We start from the raw sequence: 22,102 nt of genomic DNA, 5'->3' as shown, positions 1-22,102 counted from the left end.
TTAACTTGTAATTCCAACGTGTGGACTTGAATGGATGGATGTGTGCTTTAAAGCTGAAAGAACTTATTTCCGTGCCCCACACACAATGGAACCAGATTCTCTGGCGTTTAATACGGACCACCCATCGGTAAAAGTTATTTGTTTTTAGATGTATTATTTCATTTTCAAGTTATGCATCTGTTCATTTTGAGGAAAATATAATCAAACACGGCTCAAACCCAATCTTAAAAGTAACGCACGATTCGATAGATTTCTAATTAATTGGTTGGTTTGTCAATCGATGTCGAATTACCCGAAGATTTATTATATTGTTCACCAATCATGTCAATCTATGTATCCGCTAACTTATTGAATATCAAGAAACACTATAACACAGAAATTGACACAATTGATAGTCAACATAACAAAATTATATATACATACAGTTTACATCACATTTAGAAGACAACGTGAAATATCATACATCACCCTTGGCTGTAGCCCCTCAGCTACAATCAACGCCAAACATATGGAGTAAGTCCATTCCTACCCCATGTCCTATTTTTTTGAAACTCAACAATGCTTCTTCAAAAAGGTCAATCCAGAATATCGAAATCATACAAACATATGACGTCATACAACAAATAATCGACCTTCTGAGAACCGTATATGTACAAATTTACACTTTCATACAACATGAGAAACAATTCACTAACTTCTAGTCATCCTGGCTCGCTCTACACAATCACCACGCCACAATTATAATCGATAGTGAAGTAGCTAACTCGAACCATTGAGCATTCCGTTACTGATAGCAATGCTTGCTCTAAGAGTTAAAAAGCTCACGTAGATGATCATCAGGCCGGCTCCCAATAATTTTCTAGGCCGCATACCATTTCGTGAAAACATAACAAGAGACCAAACGAGCCCCAACACTAAAAACCCGATGGTATAATACAAGGTGACATCTCGCGGAATGATGTACACAGATGATTTTTTGGACCAAGCTGCAATGACTAGAGAAATGCCCAGACCGACGAGGGTGTTGAACATTGGTCCTGCAAAGCATCCGGAAATAGCGACCTGCACACCATCTCCACCATTCATCGCAATGGCCACATTCGCCATGAGGTCGCCCAATGAGTTTCCCCATGCCAAGATAGTAAGAGCGAGAAGGGACGATTTAATTCCTAGGATAATACCGAATGCCACAAGCAGTGCAACGAGCTCGTTGGCAATCACGTAGAACCAGATTACACTCATGAAAAATCCACCTAGAACCCATGGAAGTAAGAACTTCCGAGGTGGGTGTTCTGTTTTTGTGTATGAGAGTGCCAGGACTCCAAGTATACTACCAACAACAAAACCGACTACATATATAATTCCTTTAGCTAGTTGACCCAAATGGTCTTGAGTGTTCCAAAGGACTGCCAGTACCACGGGTGCAAAAAAGGCACTAGCCACAGCATAAAACTTCGACCACCGCTCCTCCTCGACTATGGGTATCGTCAGCCGTCTAGGGAGCACTAAGGAAACTCTAGCAATGACCACAACTTAGAACATGAAAACGAGGACTGATCATTACCTGAATCCTCATCATTCCACCCCCACAATTTCTCATAATTACTCGTAGTCTCATTTGAAGGCCACACACAATGAGGAACGTGAGACTCGAGATGCGGCACACTCTCATCCGAATCGTTCTTAACCGGGGAAGTATAAACAGATTCATCTTTGGCATTTTCACAGGACGAAGCACTTCCAGTAACAGGTAGCAACGGGGCAACCGACCCCAACTTCAGCCTCTCACCATACTTTGTCAATATCTCCTTAGCAGCAACACACAGGCCGTAAACCAAATATATCGAAACGAATGCAATGGCACCTCCAACACTCACCTTACCGACCAGCAAAATACATAGAAGCGATAAGAGAGTGAAAATAAAGAACCCCACGTCCCGAAAGAAGCACTTCTTATCAATACTCACGGTTTGCCCGGATATGCTAAATGACACAGCCCCCAGAACAACACAAGTAACAAAAACAGCTGCACCCAAAACACTGTTCAGACCCAAGTCACCAGAATCCCGACCCACGAACGAAGCAATACTAGCAAACACATCAGGAGCACCGTTCCCTAAAGGAAGCAGAGTCACCCCTGAAACCGTAGGGGGTAACCTCAACAAATTGGAAAGTATTTCCAGGGAACAACAGAAGTAATCAGCCGCTGTATTCCCAAGTAAATAAAACAAAACAAGCAACCAAATTACAAGAACTACATATCCCAAAGCCTTGAAATTTTTGCAGTCACAGTAAAAGAACTTGAGGTAACCGAGAAATCCCCCGGCATTACATTTGGGGTTGCTTCTCAAGTATTCACATTTGGTATTATAACCCTTGTGCTGATAAATTCCTGCGCACGTAGTTGGGTATTTACTTCCCAGTACGAAATTTTGATTCTCCGACTCCCTGTTTTGGGCACCATCTTCACTGGAAGAATTAAGGCTATGCTCGAAAACTTTCCTCCGAAACACAGAGGTTTCAAGAAAATCATTTTTCAAGCGGGAATTTTGGGCAAGATTTTTAAAAGGCTTCTTCGAGAAAAGACACTGAAAAATCTGTTCTTGACAAGCGAACATAAAAAGCAAAACCAAAACACAAATCCCATTGAAAATACCACGAAATTTCGAACGTCTACGACAATAAATACGACTCGAAAATTCCATTTTTTCAACTCGTGTAATTTAGACTAATCCACAAGACAGACAGAAAAAAACTTTAGCAATTCACGGATTCTCAACAAAAAATCAACGAATAGCGGTTGCTGGTGTGTACCTGAGAGTGAACCTTATAGAAATTTCTGAGAAGGTAATGCAACGACGACGCGTATATATAATTGAGAACCATTTTCAGACAATGATAATTTAACTCAACCACTCTCAAAATATTCGAGAAATAACAATAATAAAATAATAATAATTCTCAGCGTCCGATCGCGTCTGAAGAATGCTGCGTTGTGCATACGATGCATGAAATCCGACAGGTGGTTCCTTGATCGACAAGAGCAGCCGAAGAAATTTTGGATAAGAGTACAGTGGGCCACGTGGAATTTTACACTTTCCTGACCATACAATACAATAATTAATATTCCAAGAAATAATTTTATAATATGTGCAATTAAATTAGGACACGTTTTAATTGGACTTGTCTGATTTCTCTCCCACCTTTCGGTTCGTGCATGCCTCGGATGTCAACTTTGATTTCGATTGTCACTTCTTGTACGTATATACGTATATACATAATAAATATTAGTGACGACAAAAACAATATTTTTTTATTGTTTCAAAAATAAGGATTAAATTTGTATAATTAAACTTTCAATTCAAATATTTTGAGTTTTATTAATATTGATATCTCATGGATGGACCCACTACCTCTGACCCATTTCTAGCCCAAATGGAAGACAGGTCCATCAAAGGCTCGTGTATTCTCCTTTAAATACCAGGTTTGAGCATGATATTTCATTCACTATATTATTTTTCAAGCAGCACCTCTAGCTGCTCTTCATTCATATCCTCAGTCTCTGACTTGAGCATCGGAAGGGTTACGCCAGGACATCCTCCTGGCCCCCTTCTAACGGTCTTATTCGTGATTTCAAACTCAAGACAATTCCAAAACATGCGTCTCGATCAAGTATGGTAATTTGTCGATATTTGTTTTTTTTTTTATCTATTAAATTTTATTTTACTTGTCAATATAAGTGGTATCTAGAGATTGAAAAATTCACGATTACATTAAATTTTAACATTTTCAGATTTTATTAAGTGTTTTTTTAAAATTATATAAAGTTAATCGTCATGCCAAAAAAAATAATATATAAATATACACGTAGGTACTCGATAGATAAGAATAATTTTCAATAATAAAATATAAAATTTTAAATAATATAGAATTAAAATAGATTGACAAATGTAAAAGAGGCAAGTTTAATAATGAAATTTATTGGTCAAGGGTGGGTGCACCTGCTTCTGCTTCAGCTTCTGTTGCCTCGTATTTGGACCAATTTATCGCGAATATGCTTGGATCCTATCTTTGGTATCATAATTTAATATGACTGGTTGATTGATTATTTTTTGTAATAAAAATATCGTGGCTTTAAATAATATAATTATTCAATTAAATCACGAATATTTCAATCAAGAATCTGATATAAATACCCCAAAATCTAAATTAAATCAATCCAGCTTTCAAAAAAAATATTTTTCTTGATGATAAATAATATCTATAGTGTCAAATTTTTTTCCATCAAGGATTTGATATAAATACCCTAATATAATTTTTCTATTGAGTTGATCTGCCTTACGAAAATAAATATGTCATACCATAACGCAAGAAACCTATTAAAAATTATTTATCGTATTATAAAATAACAAAATTATTAAAGGCCACACAACAATGATGAATGCTGATGATCCAAAAATTCATGCTTAGCCTCTCCATCTCTTTATTAAAGTCATGATTTATAGAAGCATCTCATGCTTTGTATTTGGAATATATTCTTATCACAATTCATGTCGATTTAATTTTTTTTATGTAGTTTTCAAAAAAAAATAATTACTTTGTTACATTATATTCAGTTTATTTAAATTTTGATGTTAATATATTTTATTTTAAAGTGAATAAAAAAATTAATTTACTTAGCTATATATTGTTGGAGGATGAAATTAATACAAACTTGTGATTCATGAATGATATTACTCATTCTTTATATTTGTAAAGATATATATTTATATAAAATAAATGTATTTTTTACTAATTTAATTTGATTGACCAGTTTGCGTTTTAATTTTTAATTAATATTCATTTTTTTAATATCAAAAAATATTAAATAATACGAATTTTCTATTTCTCCAGCAATATGGTTAATTTATAAGTATTCTATTGTTTTTTGTAACTATATTTGTCTACAAATTTATCCGAATTTGGGTTTAAAATCTTAGTTTTGATGTATTACTTATATGACATTTTCGATAAAATAAGATTGAAAATAATAAAAAATAATTATAATAAAATCAATATTTGAAAATTTACTGAATTAAAATAAAAATAAGAAAATTTAATGGAGATTGATGTGGCCTCGTATCGATTTGATTCCATCCTTTTTCTATTCTCACCTTACCCGATCTTTTTAATTGAAAGGCAATCTTTCGAGCACACGGACGCATTTCGATAGCTTGACGTCATTTTTCCTCAGCTATTTGTGCTTGTCTACTGTAATGTTGCCTCATAATGAATGCTGAATCTGCTTTGGATTTGATTCATCCGAGTTTAAAGATTCCCAGTTATGGTAATCCCTTTTGTGTTTGTTTGCATTTGATGTTGTTTTTGGGTGTGTTTTGATCCCGAATTTCTTTGTCATGAATTTGTGCTGCAAGTGTTTGTTGGGTCCAAGTGTAATGGAGTAATCTATCGGACTTCACGTTTTTTCATGAAATTGAAATGAGCAGACAGTAGGTAGGAAATGGAATATCTTTGATTTTTGCGAGTTCGAATCTTTTGTGTGAATTGTTCGGGTTAATTTAAATTGAAGATGAATGTATGTCGTATCGTTTCATTTTGTGCATGCCTGATATTGTGGCAGAATTATATTTTGGGATAAACTGAACTGAGCTGAGGGGCATTACTTGTTGTTTTAAGGATATTGCTTTTTTGACACACGTTAAAATCTACACAACTTTCCTCCCATTCTAAAGTATTGATGGTCGTTTTGTTTTTTTTCCTTGTTTTTTTATCAGGTAAATTTAATGTATATAATATATACTTTATTCTTGTCACATCTGCTGCGCAGGAGATATTTGGTGCCAAATAAAACAATATTTGATGGATTTAGTGTTTCAGACAAAAAAAAAAAAGACCAAAACCCAAAAAATCAAAGTCGCTGGATAAAAACCAAACTTTGATAAGTTACGTGATTGAAATCCAAAATAGGCAAAGTTACATGACTACAATCACAAATTTTCCCTATTTTCTTATAATAGACGGATTTAAGTATATAGCAATGGCAATACTGAACCATGAAGTTGTTCATTCTTTGAGTGGTGAAATGGCAGAGTTATTTTTATGTACATCAGACCTGTTAATTGAAGAAATAACACGAGGGTAAGATTACATAACCCTACAATATTTTTGGTTCGATCCTACAATTTTGAAATCAGCCTGATCCGTGTAATTCTTCTGGATAGGTTATGATCCCTACCTGAGCCTCTGAGGTCATTATTTTTCAAGGAACAGTCCTACATAATTAATCATTTGTTGACAAAAATTTATAATCTTAAACTTTAAAACTACTTTTCCCATTGAATGTTACTATTTTTTCTTGATTAGTCGGGTGAGGAATTCGGACTTGGCACCTTCCCATTTGTCTCAATACAAGAAAATATGTCTTCATCAACACATGAAAGACGACGGTTTGTAAAACCGTTGTCTATCAACATGTTTTTGTGGACAAACGACAACAATTTTCTAAAACCGTTGTCGATTAGCGTGTGTTTTGGACAAAAAACAACAGTTATCTTAAACTGTTGTTATAGACGGTTTTATCAAAACCGTCGCAGTTTTTAAATTAGCGACAGTTTATGTTGCTCATAGCGAAGGTTTTAGCATAAAAACCGTCGCTAAAAGCGACGATTTACCCAAAAATCGTCGCAAATTGTCTATAAATATCCGCGTTTTCGGTCCATTTTCTTTACACTATAAATTTTTCTCTTATACGATTTTAATTTCAAAATAAGATAAGTTTTTTCGTTTCAATTTTTGGTAAATTTCTAAGTTTTAGTTAAGATCATGAATATTATTAGCATAGTCAGATTGTAAGTTTTTTTTTGATAGATTTATTAAATTATAAAAGTAAATTTTTTTATTTTACGTAAAAAAACATCGACGGATTTAGTCAAAAACCGTCGCTAATTTGCGACGATTTAGTAAAAAACCGTCGCTTCAAAAACTGTCGCTAAAAAAAAACCGTTGCAATATGATAGCTATTACAACGGTTTTAAACCGTTGTCGTACAACGCACTTTCAACAACACCCTCAGTTTACAACAATTTTAAATGAATTTGGTGCCAATAAGCCAAGAGAGGCTGTTGGCACTATTATATTAGTGCCTTCAGAAATTTGGCTATGATTGTTATTCACTTGCTGCATGTTGCATTTCTTTAACTTGTTGATGTAATACTTGAATGCTTCTCCTGTGCGCAGAATGAGAAATAAAACTCTGGCTTTTGTCGGGGACTCACTAGGTCGACAACAGTTCCAGTCGCTCATGTGCATGGTGACAAGTGGAGAAAAAAGACCTGATATTCTCAATGTTGGGTACGAATATGGTCTTGTAAAAGCCTGTGGTGCCATCAGACCAGATGGGTGGGTTTACCGATTCTCCAGTACAAATACCACCATCCTTTACTACTGGTCAGCATGTCTTTGTGACCTAGAACCCATCGACATATCCAACTACCACTGATATCGCAATGCATCTGGATCGACCCCCCAGCATTTTTGCACAATTGTCCTCACAAATTTGACGTTCTTGTTCTGAATACCGGACACCATTGGAATAAAGACAAGCTGAAGACTAATCGCTGGATCATGCACATTGGGGGCATCACCATGACAGACACAAATAACGGAATCACAGATATTGTGGACGCGAAAATTTTTACTGTGTGTAGTATTGTCAAATGGGTGAATACCCAGCTCCCGAAATATCCAGGTTTGAAAGTATATTTCCTTTCTAATCACCCAGGCAATATTTTTTCAATGGAGACTGGAACAGTACTGGTGGAACTTGTGATAATATCACTCCACTTTCCCGTGGAAAGGAGGTTTTACAAGATTATTCAAGTGATGGTATCGCAGCAGGGGAAGTAAATGGAACAAATGTTAAGCTTCTGGACATCACGGCTCTATCCCAGCTGAGAGACGAAGGTCACATATCTCGTTACAGCATTAGACCGACAACTGAAATATACAATATAACAAAGCTGGCATCTGGACTAGGTTTAAAGAGTCATTTCAGTCTCGAATATAGAAATCTCAAAACAGATTGATAGGATTACAGATTTTGAAGGATACATGAGTAGAATCTAGCGTTTTTCGTTTTATTAAAAATTATGACTTGTGATGATGGTGCAACTCAAATCTTTCAAATAATATAATAGTTCAAACATAATGTTTTGATTGTTTTTTTAGTAAAGACGTCCCAATAGTTGTATACATGTATTATTGTCATTTTGTAATTAAAAAAAGAGTAGGTCTTTTCTGAGATGGCCTCACGAATTTTTATATGTAAGACGGGTCAATCTTACCGAGATTCACAATAAAAGTAATACTCTTAGCATAAAAGTAATATTTTTTTCTGGATGACCCAGATAAGATATTCGTATCACAAAATACGATCCGTGAGACTGTATCACACAAATTTTTGTCTTAAGAATGGAAATATCCATAACCAAAATGGTTAGATTTTGAAATAGTACATATCTTGCAATTTATTTCTTTTATAGACCAATTCTTTATTCATTGTAAACATTTTGCAAATAGTTGTATATATCCTCGTAAGAAACAACCAACTACTATGCATGAAACATTGGTGTCATCGGATTATCCATCAAGCTGTATCACATTACTTTTACACAACAATAACAAGAATATAATGGAAACTCGTATTTTTTTGTAATATTTATTTCGTTGAATTAAAAATAAAATTGACACGCTCTGAAATTAAAATGAATGCCGTGGACAAAGCAAAAAAGGCCGGCCAACGTTGATATTCCAACAATAGAACATTATCCCAGATGGAAGCTGTATAATTTTTTTTATATATATATGCGAGAAATAAATAAATGTACAACAAAATAAATATATTAATTCATACATAAATTATTAGTTTTTGAACACAAATTTTTTATCACTATAAAATATTAATTTCTATGGCAGAATTACGGGTATTTGAAGAGAGTAACTTTTCTAAATAAATAATAATAATTTGTTTCATTTGAAATCAGATTTTCTAAAATCTATTATTGTTTTAGCAGTGTGGATTATTTAATAAATGAAGATTTCAAATTTCATGAAGATTTTCCATATTAGTCGAATTGTTAAAAAATATAGTTGTCTTTCTAAGTGATTGTGAAACCCTCGTATCCACGAGTGATTAATTGGTGATAATAGAGATTTATGATTAATTATGGTGATTAATGGTGATAATTGAGGTTTATGGATTATTATGCACATTTATGAAGATCAATATTGTAGTTGTAACTCCCGGATTTCTAACCTTATAAATATCAGCCTGAGACTCATTGTTGAGCAAACCCAAATAAGTTGGGAAAATTTCGTATAAACAAGTTGCTTACAGCAGACAAGGTGATTTTCGAGAAGTTTTTGCGTTCTAGATAACTTCGAATCCTTTATAATATACTAGCAATAATAGTAAGTGGGAAATTTTGTTTCCAAATGCATCTTTTATGTCAAAGTCAAAACATATTTACATGCATATTTTAAAAGTATGGTTTTTCAGAACATATGATTATTGAATTGTGTGCATAATATTGAGTAATTATGAACCAAATGGTAGGGATATGTATAATTCTGAATATAAGTGATTATTGTTTATCGATTACTTGTTTCGCCCTTTAGAAGAGTAATATATAGTGGCTGATATTAGTTAGTCAAGAGTAACATAGTTATTTCAGTGCACTTGTGTAATTACATGATTATTGTTATATCGATAACTAAATTTCTCATTACTGTTGTTCGAAAATTATTTTATTTTGTGTAAAAAATACTATCATGTATGTAATGTTTCCGAAATTGGGAGGATTCCCGCCTCCACTTGCTAAATGACGATCATATTATTCACTCTCTTCTATTTAAGAATGAAGAGGATGAAGAAAACGAGATTGAATAGAAACGCATTTTGGGAAGAGTTGATAGTTGATTATGTGGATTTGATATTAATGTAATGGAAGAATTATGTTGCTAATTTTATTAAGTGATGTGTTGTTTCTTTTGTTTCCGATGTTATTAATATCTAAGAATTTCGGAATGTAACGGTAGCATTTTATTGTTTTTATGGAATTAAAGACTGGTTTTGGAATTATGTACTATCGAGACTTGTTGTCTTCAAATTTTATTTGGAGACAACACTAATATCACCGGATCCGGGTGCGAGTCATGATAGTGAACCTATCGTGGTTTGTTATTTTTCGAATATAAACTATGTTTCAAAAACTAATTACTCAATATAATTAATTGAAGCTTATAAAAAAAAGTAGTTCTCTTGTGAGACGGTATCACGAATCTTTATCTGTGAGACGGGTCAACCACACCGAGATTCACAATAAAAAATAATACTCTTAGCATAAAAATAATACTTTTTCATGGATGACTCAAATAAGATATATGTATCACAAAATACGACTCATGAGACATTCCTCACACAATTTTTTGCCCAAAAAAATTAGTTATCCGAACCTTAAGAATGGACGTCTTGAATTGTCTTCTTCCTTGACAATCTCTCTCACATAATTTATGTATTCATCCTCATTATGTGGATTACCTAAGAACAAATTATTCAGTACACTCATGCATTCAGTCACTAAATCTTCCTCAATGGTAACTACAAAAACTTTCATAACAATAAATAATAAATATACATGCAGATATGATGTCATAACCGAAGGAAAAATAAATAACATAAACCAGATCATAATCTCTATCATGTTGACTACATGGATCAAAAAGGTGGCCCACATGCATTCCAAACGTGTAGCATGTTGACATGTAGGAACCAAGAGGTGGCTCTCAGACATAACAGAACAAAACACCATCCACAACAGGAATCTTATCATACAACACATTGAATTAAGGGAAGCAAGAGATGACCCACGTGTCCATGTATGCAAGACTTTGACATGCAGCAACCAATGGACGGTTGTCACATATCAACTAAAACACCACCAAACACAATAGAATACCGAATTCCAACAGATAAATAACTAATAAAGCACCAATAATAATATTATGCATCCAAATTAACAGTTTTTGCGAAATAATTTCTAATGAAAGAGTGTACATACTTGAAATATTTAAGTTGATTGTTATCACTAAATCAGAACCTCGAAAAATATAAAAATATATAAACCAAAAATATTCATCCTAATATATCCAAGAGTATGATATCTCGTGAAACAGTCTCGCGGATATTTATTCATGGGACCGATCAACCATACTCATATTTACAATAAAAAGTAATAGTTTCAGTATAAAAAAATATTACGTTTTCTTGGGTAACCTAAATAAATATATACATCACAAAATTGACATGTGAGATCGTCTCACATGAGTATTTTATATGAAAAATTGATATTTTTATTCATTTCATTTTCTAGGATATGTATATTGAATGATAGAATCCAATATTTCTGATTTATAGCTTCCTATTTTTCAATAAATCAACTTTAATACAAAACATTCCCTAGACATTTAGTATTATGTGTAACGTGCATGTTCATATTTAACTAGTTTCAAGTCTAATTCGTAATGCTAATTAGATCATAAACTAGGAACTTGAATTGATTAACAATTTAATACAAATAGTACAAATCAGGTTTGAGTAGGTCTCTTGTGAGATGATCTCACGAATCTTTATCTGTGAGACATGTCAACACTACCAATATTCACAATATGGCTCCATTTGGTATATGTGATGGGATAAGTAAATGATTAGTAATTAGAATGATTAAAAAATAAGAGATATTGATTAATTGTATGGAGGGATAAATAACATGGTGTTTGGTATGGTTTTAAAATGATGGATTAATTTTGTAAATTTTATTGTAATGACTAAATGTCTCAAGTGCTAATTAAATATATATTCTTAAAATAATTGGATAGATAATTAAATATTTATAATTATAATTTATATTTATTAAAATTAATGTAAATATATTTATTAGAAATAAATTTATAAATATGCATTTACTTTAATAAAATAGCAATAATATTTTGAATGTTAATGTTAAATAATATTTAGTAATAATTACAATATTATTGTTTTTTTAAAATAATTATAAATATTTTTAAAATAATTTGATAGATAATTAAATATTTATAATTATAATTTACATTTATAAAAATTAATTTAAATCAATAAATAAAATAAATTAGAATTTAATAAATATTATTTTCATAAAAAAAATTAATTAACAAGATTAAAAATTTATAAAAATTTATTAAGATAGATTTGCATTACAATTTATTTTCTTTAAAATGATTGAAAATAATAAAAATATATGAAATTAATTTTTAAAAAATATAATAAAAATTTAAATATTATATTAATTATTAAATTTTCACTAATTTTAATTTTCATATTATATTGAAGAAGACAATTCAAGGGTATTATAATCAATATACAATCTTATCATGATCACTATTCAAAAATTATACATTATCACACTTTTAGGAGGGATATTTAATAACACAAATAACATGAATAGTGCGGGCTTTCAATCATAATCAAGGACATGTGGACTAAATAAAAAATGAACCAAACGCGAGATAAGGGATGATTATTTAATAATCATTCCCTTATTATGGCTACCAAACATAATCTTAGCATAAAAAGTAATATTTTTTCATGAATGACCCAAATAAGATATCCTTCTAATAAAATACGAACCGTGAGACCGTTTCACATAAGTTTTTGCCATCAGATTTATATTATAATCAATTTAACTATATTCCCGGAAATCTCCATATTAAAAACTAGTAATATTTATTATTCCTTGCCCACTTCCAAACATGTTCAAAGCAAGAATAAATACGAATCATTCGTTTCTTGTAAAAAGAAATAGGCTACGGCTTCGGTTGCCACGCCTTCAACCAAATTGAAGATTCAGTTTTACCTTCATGTTTAATTCTTTGAATCGAGTCAAAATTTCGAACTACCGAAATCTGAAAGTTCGAAGAAATAATTTCAAGTAATAGTTAAACTACAATTCAAAACCTTGAAATCATTGCTCAACTATAAATTGATCGTCCCATTTTAAAATAAAATTAATACGTATAACATAAATGGAAAATCGAATTTAATATCTTTCTCATAAAATTGATTCGCTAAGACTGTCCTACATAAATTTGTGTATTATTAATCATAAATGAGAAAAGGTTTTATATATTTGATGTATGTTTTTGGGTAGTATCACTGAGTCCAAGCCCAAGAAAACTAAAATAATCCAATTATACTTTAAAAAAGCACTGATATTTATTTATCTAGAAAAATGAACCATATAAAAAAACTGTAAATTCAAATATGTTGTTTCATCCCTGAAATAAAAATAGCCACATTTGTGACTGGGTATTTGGAGATTAACTTTAGTCAAATTTTTATTTTTAAAATTTTTTTTTTTTAAATATGTTTGAATATTTTCAAATATACATGAGAATATTATTTTTTAAAAAAATATATTTAACTATTGCGTGATGAAAAACTTGTGTGAGACGGTCTCACATATTATATTTTGTGAGACATATCTATTATTTGAGTCATTCATGAAAAATATTCTTTTTTATGCTAAGAGTATTAATTTTTTTATTGTAAATATCGGTAAGGTTGAGATGTCTCACGGATAAAGATTCGTAAAATCGTATCAGATACCTGCTGTGCGCGATTTGGTTGTAAATTTGGTCAACTTTTATTTTTATGTTACTAAAAGAAAGAAATACCATATTTTGTTGATAATTACGAATTTATATGTATATATTTTTAATGACTTGAACGGGGTCCCACTTCAACGTTCCAATGCCCGTCTCTCTCCCCTAAATCTTGTTGTTTCTTTTATGCTCACAAAATTGGAGGCTACTGTACTCAAGAAAAACTCCGAATATTCGTGCCCCTCCTTTAGCTCTATGGCCGAGGATTTCGAGGCCGCTGTTGAGGATGGTCTGCGCCTCTCCAAGAGGATATACTTTGGCAAGGACAGGGCGGTGGCGCCGCCCAAACAACCCACTGCCATGGAGAGGGCGTCGGGATGCTCCTACCTCCCTGTATCTCCCATGATTTATGCCGTGATCAGCGATCCCGCGATTGTTGATAATCCCGATATGCCGAGCTATCAGCCTCACGTGCACGGGAGGTGCGATCCCCTGGCTTTAATTCCGTTGCAGATGAGTGGGGTTTCGCTTGAGGTGGATTCTTATCTAGACACGGCTTTTGTGACGGTGACGGGCTCGTGGCGCGTCCATTGCGTCATGGGCAACCGCAGCTGTGATTGCCGCATCGCTGTCCCAATGGGCGAACAGGTAGCTTTCAGTCGAAGGTTTCTTTTCTTGTTTTTTTTTTCTTTTAACAAAAGTGTCTTTTTCTTGCTTGGTTCTTTTTTTATGAAAGTGAACATGAAGAATGGTCTGACCTTTTTTTCTCGACTGAAAAATGTTTGTTTTGTTCTCAAGAGGTATATTAATTTGGCTAACAGGGTTCAATTCTAGGTGTTGAGGTTGAGGTACCAAGGAAATCATATAGTACTCAACTGATTGCAATAGACAATGAAAGTGATACAGAAAACGTAGCCAAGATTGAAGATGGAGGCTTTCTGAAACCTCATATATTTACTCTTAAAATCCCACAGGCAAGAGTTTCATCTAATTTTGTTCTCAAGCTGCGTTTTTATTGTTTTGTAGTTTATGTGCCGTAATGAACAAACTCTTTATGCGATTTACCGTTTATCAGATAGATGGAGGAACCAATCTTTCGGTTAAACTTAGATGGTCCCAAAAATTATTGTATCATGATGGCCAATTTACCTTGAACATTCCATTTAGCTTTCCCGAATATGTAACACCCGCTGGTAAGAAGATTTCTAAGCGTGAAAAGATACAGCTTAATGTTAATTCTGGTTTGGGAACCCAAGTTTTGTGTAAAACTACGAGTCATCCGCTGAAGGTACCATTTTCTTCTTGTTCTTGTTGATCACACGAAATAACTTGGTATCATTTGATTTTCAGTTTCTTTGGGAAATTTCAGGGGCGGTTACGGCAAGCAGGAAAGTTGGGTTTCTTGTATGACTCTGAAGTTCTTACGTGGTCAAGAAATGACTTTGTGTTCACATATGCAGTAAGATTTCTTTGGCATATAGTTTGTAATTGGTGATGAATCAGAAAAGGAAAGGAGAAACAGAAATATTCCAATACCCACTGAGTTCAAATTATTCAAATTCTAACAAAAAAATGAATAAATTGCTTCATGAGTGCATTTTTTAAGTTGACTGGTATTTAAGTAATTATATTGCTCAACTTTCATTGCACTCTTGTCAGATATCTTCAAGCCATACTTTTGGTGGTGTGCTTTTGAGTCCACCGTCATTGCACGATGTTGATCCTAGAGAAATGTTTTGCTGCTATCTATATCCCGGAGTGCAGCAGAATGAAAAGGTGAATTGTGGATCTAGTTTGTTCGTGTTTAGTGCAAATAGAATTTTTCTCATAGCTAGTGGCTAGTGTAATGATTGAGAGAGAAAAAATAATTCCCCTGAAGGTGCTCTTACCCTTCTGCATTCAAATTGATGCATCGTAACATTATACTGGATGATTTTCAATGAATCTGCTAATCTTGTTTGCATTATGATACTGGTTATTCGAAATGAGGAGAAACGCTTGAACAGATTCGATTGAATGTGGTGAATAGAGACATATCATTATAGGGATTAAACATTTAAATCTAAATATAAAGTATAAAGCTCAGATAGAAATGATGAGCGGATTTTAACAGAGCACATGCCCTTCTCTCAAAGTGATATTCACTGAATATTGTTTATGTTATGCAGGTTTTCAGGAGAGATGTGGTATTTGTTGTAGATATAAGTGGGAGCATGAAGGGAAAACTGCTTGATGATACAAAAAATGCACTCTTTGCTGCACTTTCAAAGCTCAACCCTGGAGATTTGTTTAATATAATTGCTTTCAATGGTGAAATGTACCTATTTTCCTCATCTTTGGAGTCAGCTACCACAGGAGCTATTGAGAAAGCCACTCAGTGGGTTAATTTAAATTTTGTGGCTGGTGGAGGGACAAACATTTTGCTTCCTTTAAATCAGGTATTTTTTTCATTCTTCTGTAACTTTGTGTGAATCATCCTTATTCCACGTATTTTTTAATCATCGACTATCTGGTTTCATTTCTGTTTGCGGTTTTACTTGAAGAAGAGATATTATGTGGTTCAGTTTCGGTTCATTCAACATATTAGAACCTTGACACCAAACACAATTTTTCTGTGTGCGCGCGCTATTCTCTTTTCTTTTTTAAGGTTTTGGCTTCTGTAATTTCAGTTTTGGATTGATTTTATGATTTTCGATTTCTTATGTACAACTTTAATCCATATGACTTGTGTCTAGTGACTTTAGGAAAGATGACAGATGATTAATATATGTACTCATGCTTAATAAATTGTTTCTGTTTTGATGATCATCAATGTTTTTTTCTTTTTTTTTTAAAAAAAAATAATAATAATATGTATGGAATTTGTGGAAATTTTTTTTATGGTATCTAACAGAAACTCATTTACTTGTCAGGCGATTGAGATGTTGTCAGATAGTCAAAATTGTATTCCTATCATTTTCCTCGTAACGGATGGGGCTATTGAAGATGAGAGACATATTTGTGATGCATTGAAAAGCCAGTTAACAAATCAAAAAAATGTTTGCCCCCGAGTTTCCACATTCGGCATAGGTATAGTTTTCATTCAGTAATTTTTTTGTTATGTTTGATATTCATTGAAAAGGATTGAAATTAACCCAGATATGTACAAACAATTTCAAGTTACTATGGAAATTTTTGGAAAAATTTTTGGAGAAATATTTTGTAGGAATGATTTGGGAATTAAATATGTGTTTGGTTTGTTTTGGGGATGAAATTGTTATGGTAGATGTTATGAAATCATGAGAGAAACATTGTCAAAAAAAATGAGAAGCATTGTCAAAAAAAATCATGCGAGAAACAGTTGCGTAAATTTACTTTAAAGTTTTAAAATAATATGGTTTAGATTGAAATGTATCATAATAATGGATTATTTTTGGAATGATGAAAAGTTTAGCTAAAAGTAGCGGCTATGTTGGAACTTGAAGATATGAAAGAGAAGGAAAACTAGTTTTGGGGAAAGAAAATAAAATTAAATTGATAGTATTTATTTGAATTTTTGAAGATGAGAAACTGATTCTGGAAAATAAAAACAAACACTGCATAAATAGATCTTAATAAAAAAATGATCAATTAAGTTCTAAAATACGTTTAGTCAGCTGTTAATTCTACTGGTAGCGTTGTCAGAACATATGTATATTCAAAAGGTTCCATATAAATTATAATGTACACAATATACTCATATCTATAAAGCAATTAACCTCTGTACATGTAGAATAATTAACCAACATTTTCATTTATTTTTAAAACAAAATGTGCAAGTATGGACGTAAACCATTCTGTTCTGCAGATTTGGATTATGTATGGCATTTTATTCTGTACTACATAACATAAATTACATGGTATAGATTGATTACAATTTCTTAAATTCTAATTACCAAAGATTTCCACAATAAAGTTTGAGATGGTTAAAAGTGCTCAACTCTTAGGTTGCAGACTCCTAAGGTCATTTCTGATGGCTAAATATCATTTCTATATTTTATAAAATTTGAGCAACCTTTTTCCCATTGCATGCTTGAGATACTTGCCTGGTTAGTTGTCTCAACTGTAATATAAATATATTTAGGTGATTTCTGTAATCATTACTTCCTTTGGATGCTTGCAACAATTGGGCGTGGGCAATATGATTCTGCTATTGACCTGGGTAAGTTCTAGCCTTCTTTTTGTAGCGCTCTGGTGCATCAAAATATTGTGCCTGAATTTCCAGTTTTTTCCTTCAAATGTTTGGTAAAATAAAACAAATCTTCATGATTCACAAGCAATTGTTTCACGATAAAAGAAATTTAAATTTGTTCTGCTCTCTCATTATTTCGATAATGGCCATATATTCCTATTTAATTTTTACTTGAGTTACACTTCTGTAATTTTGATATTCCCTGTGGCCTGATCTCAACATTTTTTAATGAGGCACAAACTACCTCTTTCTGAAGAATAAGAGAGTTGCTCCCAAGCAATACAAGGTCATTTTCTGATTTGTTTTACAAAATTTGACAGGTTCAATTGAGGTTCGAATGAAAGGACTATTTGCCAGAACCTCATCTATTTTGCTTGCAAATATTTCTTTTGAGAATGTTGATGAACTTGATGATCTTGAGGTGCATTCTTTCATTCCTTTGTGGTTTAAGAAGTGGTTATTATATTACTGGTTACCATATGGAACACTACTGAAATTTTTTTCATGTCAGCTGTCTTAATTTTCTGAACGCACAGAAATTGCATTGATTTCGATTTTTCCTTTTCCCAGTTATCTATGACATCCTATTCCCAGACAAAGTATTAAGTCTTGTGGGGACTACATCCATTTAGTACTGTCGCTTGTGAATTATGCATGTTTTTAACAAGAGTCGACGTTTTATGTTAGGTGTTTCCTTCCCGAATTCCAGACCTTTCAACCAAAAGTCCCTTGATCGTGTCCGGCAGATACAGCGGAACATTTCCAGAGATCCTTAAAGTTAAAGGTATCCTACCTGATTCGACCAATTTCTCTCTAGAACTGAAAACACAAGAGGCAAAGGAGATACCTATTGACAAGGTGCGAGTCATTTGGTGCTTTGATGTGACTGACAATGTAAAATTAGCCTTTTGTTCATCTTACAATATTTTATTTCTTCTTTCTAAGTCAAATTGCCAAAAATCGATGCTTTTTCTGTATAGGGATTATTTGACTTTATATTTAACATCTTATTCTAGGGATTACTGGAATTTATATTTAGCATCATTTTCTATGAATCTATTTCATTGCATGAACAGTGTATTGGTTTGTTTAAATTTTCCTTTACCAATGCAGTTTTGGGTTAGATTTTTCGACCAACTTCATCTAGTTGCTCGTTTTATGGCATCTTTTGATTATGTTAATTAATGTTATATCATTACAGATAGTAGCCAAGCAACATATTGAACTCCTTACAGCTCAGGCCTGGTATTCAGAAAGTAGGGAGCTTGAGGAAAAGGTATCAACAGTTTGATTTATTGCTGTCAACACATAGTCCGTGATATTTTGATTTTGATACTCGATCTACAAGACAAATAGTGAGTTTGATTTCAAGAGAAAATCTGGCAAAAGTCACTAAAATACAAAGTATTAAATATCTCTATCACTTCTTGGAAAGCGATGGCATGGTGGCTGTATGAAAGTCCTTTCTCGATTTACAAAAGTTTTTTAAAAAGATCATGGTTCAAACTTTCAAATGAAATTTGAGTGTTTTCAATTATGCACAATTTTCCATACTTTAAATGAAGATCTTTGTTTGTGAGATGTTTGTGGGGTTGTTTTATTGCACAACATAATTGAAAGTTACATCATTCAATTTAAAGTACTGAAAGTAACCATGTTTTAAAGGTAAACGAATGATTATATGACTTGGCTAAGACAAAGTGTGCACGGTATCGGTATAATACCTTGTTCGATATCCCATGGAGCCATCAAACATGATATTATTGGTTCTTCTAGGATATTCTAGACTTTTGGTAGAAATTGACAAAACTAAACAGAGTGGAATTTCGTTTCAGTTGGGTAGGAAACCCGAATTTTTTGTCGAACAATGTAGGTTTCCGAGGAAATTAACTAGTTGTACCAACTCTTATAACTTTCCCACCATTATGTACTCGTTGTGATGCCTGTCATTATTCTCATGTATCCAAAAAAAGAAAAATTTGTCTACTAATTAACGATATGACTTTTGTGTCTTGTTATGGAAAGTTGGTGTGTTTGTACTGTCTAACTGCTCTCTTCCTTATTCACTTGCATTTATAAGTATGAAGATATTGGTTCATTGGCAGAGTGTAGCCCTTGGTGAGCTGTAATTTGTATTGACAGGTAGCAAAAATGAGTGTCCAAAATGCCATTTTTTCTGAGTATACTCGCATGGTTTTGCTCGAGACAGTGAAAGGGAAAACAAGCGCAAATTCAAAGAATTTGAAACAGGTGCATTGACTTGAACCTTTGAAAATGTCACTAAGTTTTTTATTCTTTTTTTTTAATTTAAATGTCACTTTTATCTTTCATTTGCGGATTACTTTGTGTTTTGTTTCTTTAGATTTTGCAAAGTCCATTGTAATAAAACAACACACACAGTTTGAACATTATCAGAACCATGGCAAACTTATTGAAGGAATCAAATACATAGAGAGGGGTATAAAAGCACAAAACATTGGACCCTCTAACAAGATCTAAAAGCTGGAAAAATAAATTGATGAAAGACAGGCCTGTACTCTATATGTCACGACTCACGCATTCCAACCATTTAAGGTCATTTGCTACCTTTACAGTCTGCCATTGCAAATACGGGCAAAACAGCCTCTTAAGAGTTTGAGAGTCTGAAATTTTTGACTCAGATAGTATTTTCAAGTTCTCCCGCTTCATCTCAACTTCGGCATTCACGTGGTCTTAGTTGCTAGTGTTAGCAGGGCGAGGTCCAGGGAAAAGGCCGCATGACAAGTGTGTCAATCGAGAACCTTCCTACATATTGCATTTAGTCAAAAAATGTAATATGTGATTTTTGAGAAATGTCTTCCATTTGTGTTGTATTTCCAAGAATAAACATGAATGCCTCAAATCGTATAACATGAATTGAGAACTTTAATCATATTGCATATTTTGCAGATCTCCAACAAAATCGATCATAAAATGACTGAAGACTCCAAACCACAAATAATAACTGTTTTGAACAACATTGGACTGGGTTTTGGCAACATAGATGCTACGAAGGAGAACATACCTCCAGGATCTAGCAACACCAAACTCCCCGAAGCTGCAGCATTTTTTATCAAAGCAACTTCCAGCTGCTGTGGAAAACTTTGCAGCCACTGCTGTTGCCCGTGCTGTATCCAAATGTGCTCCCAAATGAATGATCAATGTGCAATCGTGCTCACTCAGTTGTGCGGTGCCTTGGCGTGTTTAGGTTGCTATGCATGCTGCGAGGCATGCTGTGGCGGACATGACTCGTAAAAACAGTACTTGGTCAGATATATATATATATATCAAAATTCTTGTTGTATCATGTGAAATAATTTTATTTTTTTCCCGAAAAAGTGGCATAAAATGTTTAGATTTTAGGGGGTCATTTGAATGGTCGGTTAAGGCTATGAGTCTCATATTTTACATGTAAATGAAACTGGTTATAGATGAGCTTTGATATAGTAAGATTTTATTATTTGTGTATGTCTTGGAAGATTATAAAATTCCAATAAGAAACCTTTGTTCTATATAATGTTTGTATAATTTATTTCTTCGTCGTGATATTTGCAGTGTAGATTCAAACGATTTTGGACTCTACTGGAATTTAATCATTTGAACCAAAATCATTCACAAACTAAGTTCACAGGTGGTTTCAACTAATGTTCCACACTAGTGAGCAGGCAAGCAATCCAACAGTTAAATAATTTGTAATGTTGTTAAATTAAAAATCCATATTTTAGCTTATTTTCTAATCCAATATCTCAATATTATGGAAGAAGTGATTATTTATATTATACTATATTATTAATGTTGAGATGTTTAAAGTAACTACTTTAAGGTCATTGTATGTTTTTTATATATAGAGAAAATAACGTTTTTGGTCTATTAAATTTGCTTCTTTTGGATTTTAATACATTAAATTTTCAAATTTTGATTTTGATCGACAAATTTTGAATTATTTATCTTATGAGTTTTGACGTTACACTGAGAAAAGCTAGCGGAATACCACAAAATATGTTATGACACCGAAAAATGTTAGTAAAAATAGTCAAAAATTAAAAATTAATATATCAAAATCAAAATTTAAAAACTTAATATATCAAAACAGAACATTCAACTATTTAATGGATCAAAAATATTATTTTCTCAATTACTTACATATTCCTTTTTTATTTGATAAAAAATCATAAAAAC

General features: G+C 32.7%; 1 protein-coding gene and 2 pseudogenes across 1 annotated transcript; 2 read left to right on the top strand and 1 right to left on the bottom strand.

Moving 5' to 3' along the window:
- Positions 1-368: 368 nt before the first annotated feature.
- Positions 369-3,074, bottom strand: LOC142528303 (cation/calcium exchanger 4-like; annotated as a pseudogene).
- A 4,163-nt stretch (positions 3,075-7,237) lies between these two features.
- LOC142537343 (protein trichome birefringence-like 14) lies at positions 7,238-8,206 on the top strand (annotated as a pseudogene).
- A 5,663-nt stretch (positions 8,207-13,869) lies between these two features.
- LOC142528299 (uncharacterized) lies at positions 13,870-21,190 on the top strand. Its single transcript, XM_075633344.1, has 13 exons — positions 13,870-14,343; positions 14,517-14,669; positions 14,771-14,983; positions 15,065-15,154; positions 15,355-15,471; positions 15,864-16,133; positions 16,608-16,764; positions 17,798-17,875; positions 18,226-18,326; positions 18,593-18,763; positions 19,107-19,181; positions 20,048-20,155; positions 20,834-21,190. The coding sequence occupies exons 1-13, from the start codon at positions 13,882-13,884 to the stop codon at positions 21,176-21,178; spliced, it is 2,340 nt and encodes a 779-aa protein (XP_075489459.1). The 5' UTR covers positions 13,870-13,881; the 3' UTR covers positions 21,179-21,190.
- Positions 21,191-22,102: the final 912 nt, after the last annotated feature.

The sequence above is a fragment of the Primulina tabacum genome, chromosome 2 (assembly GCF_025594145.1).
Source record: "Primulina tabacum isolate GXHZ01 chromosome 2, ASM2559414v2, whole genome shotgun sequence".
NCBI classification, from domain to species: Eukaryota; Viridiplantae; Streptophyta; class Magnoliopsida; order Lamiales; family Gesneriaceae; genus Primulina; species Primulina tabacum.
Note: the sequence above shows the minus strand (reverse complement) of the source record. Positions and strands in the feature narration are given on the sequence as shown.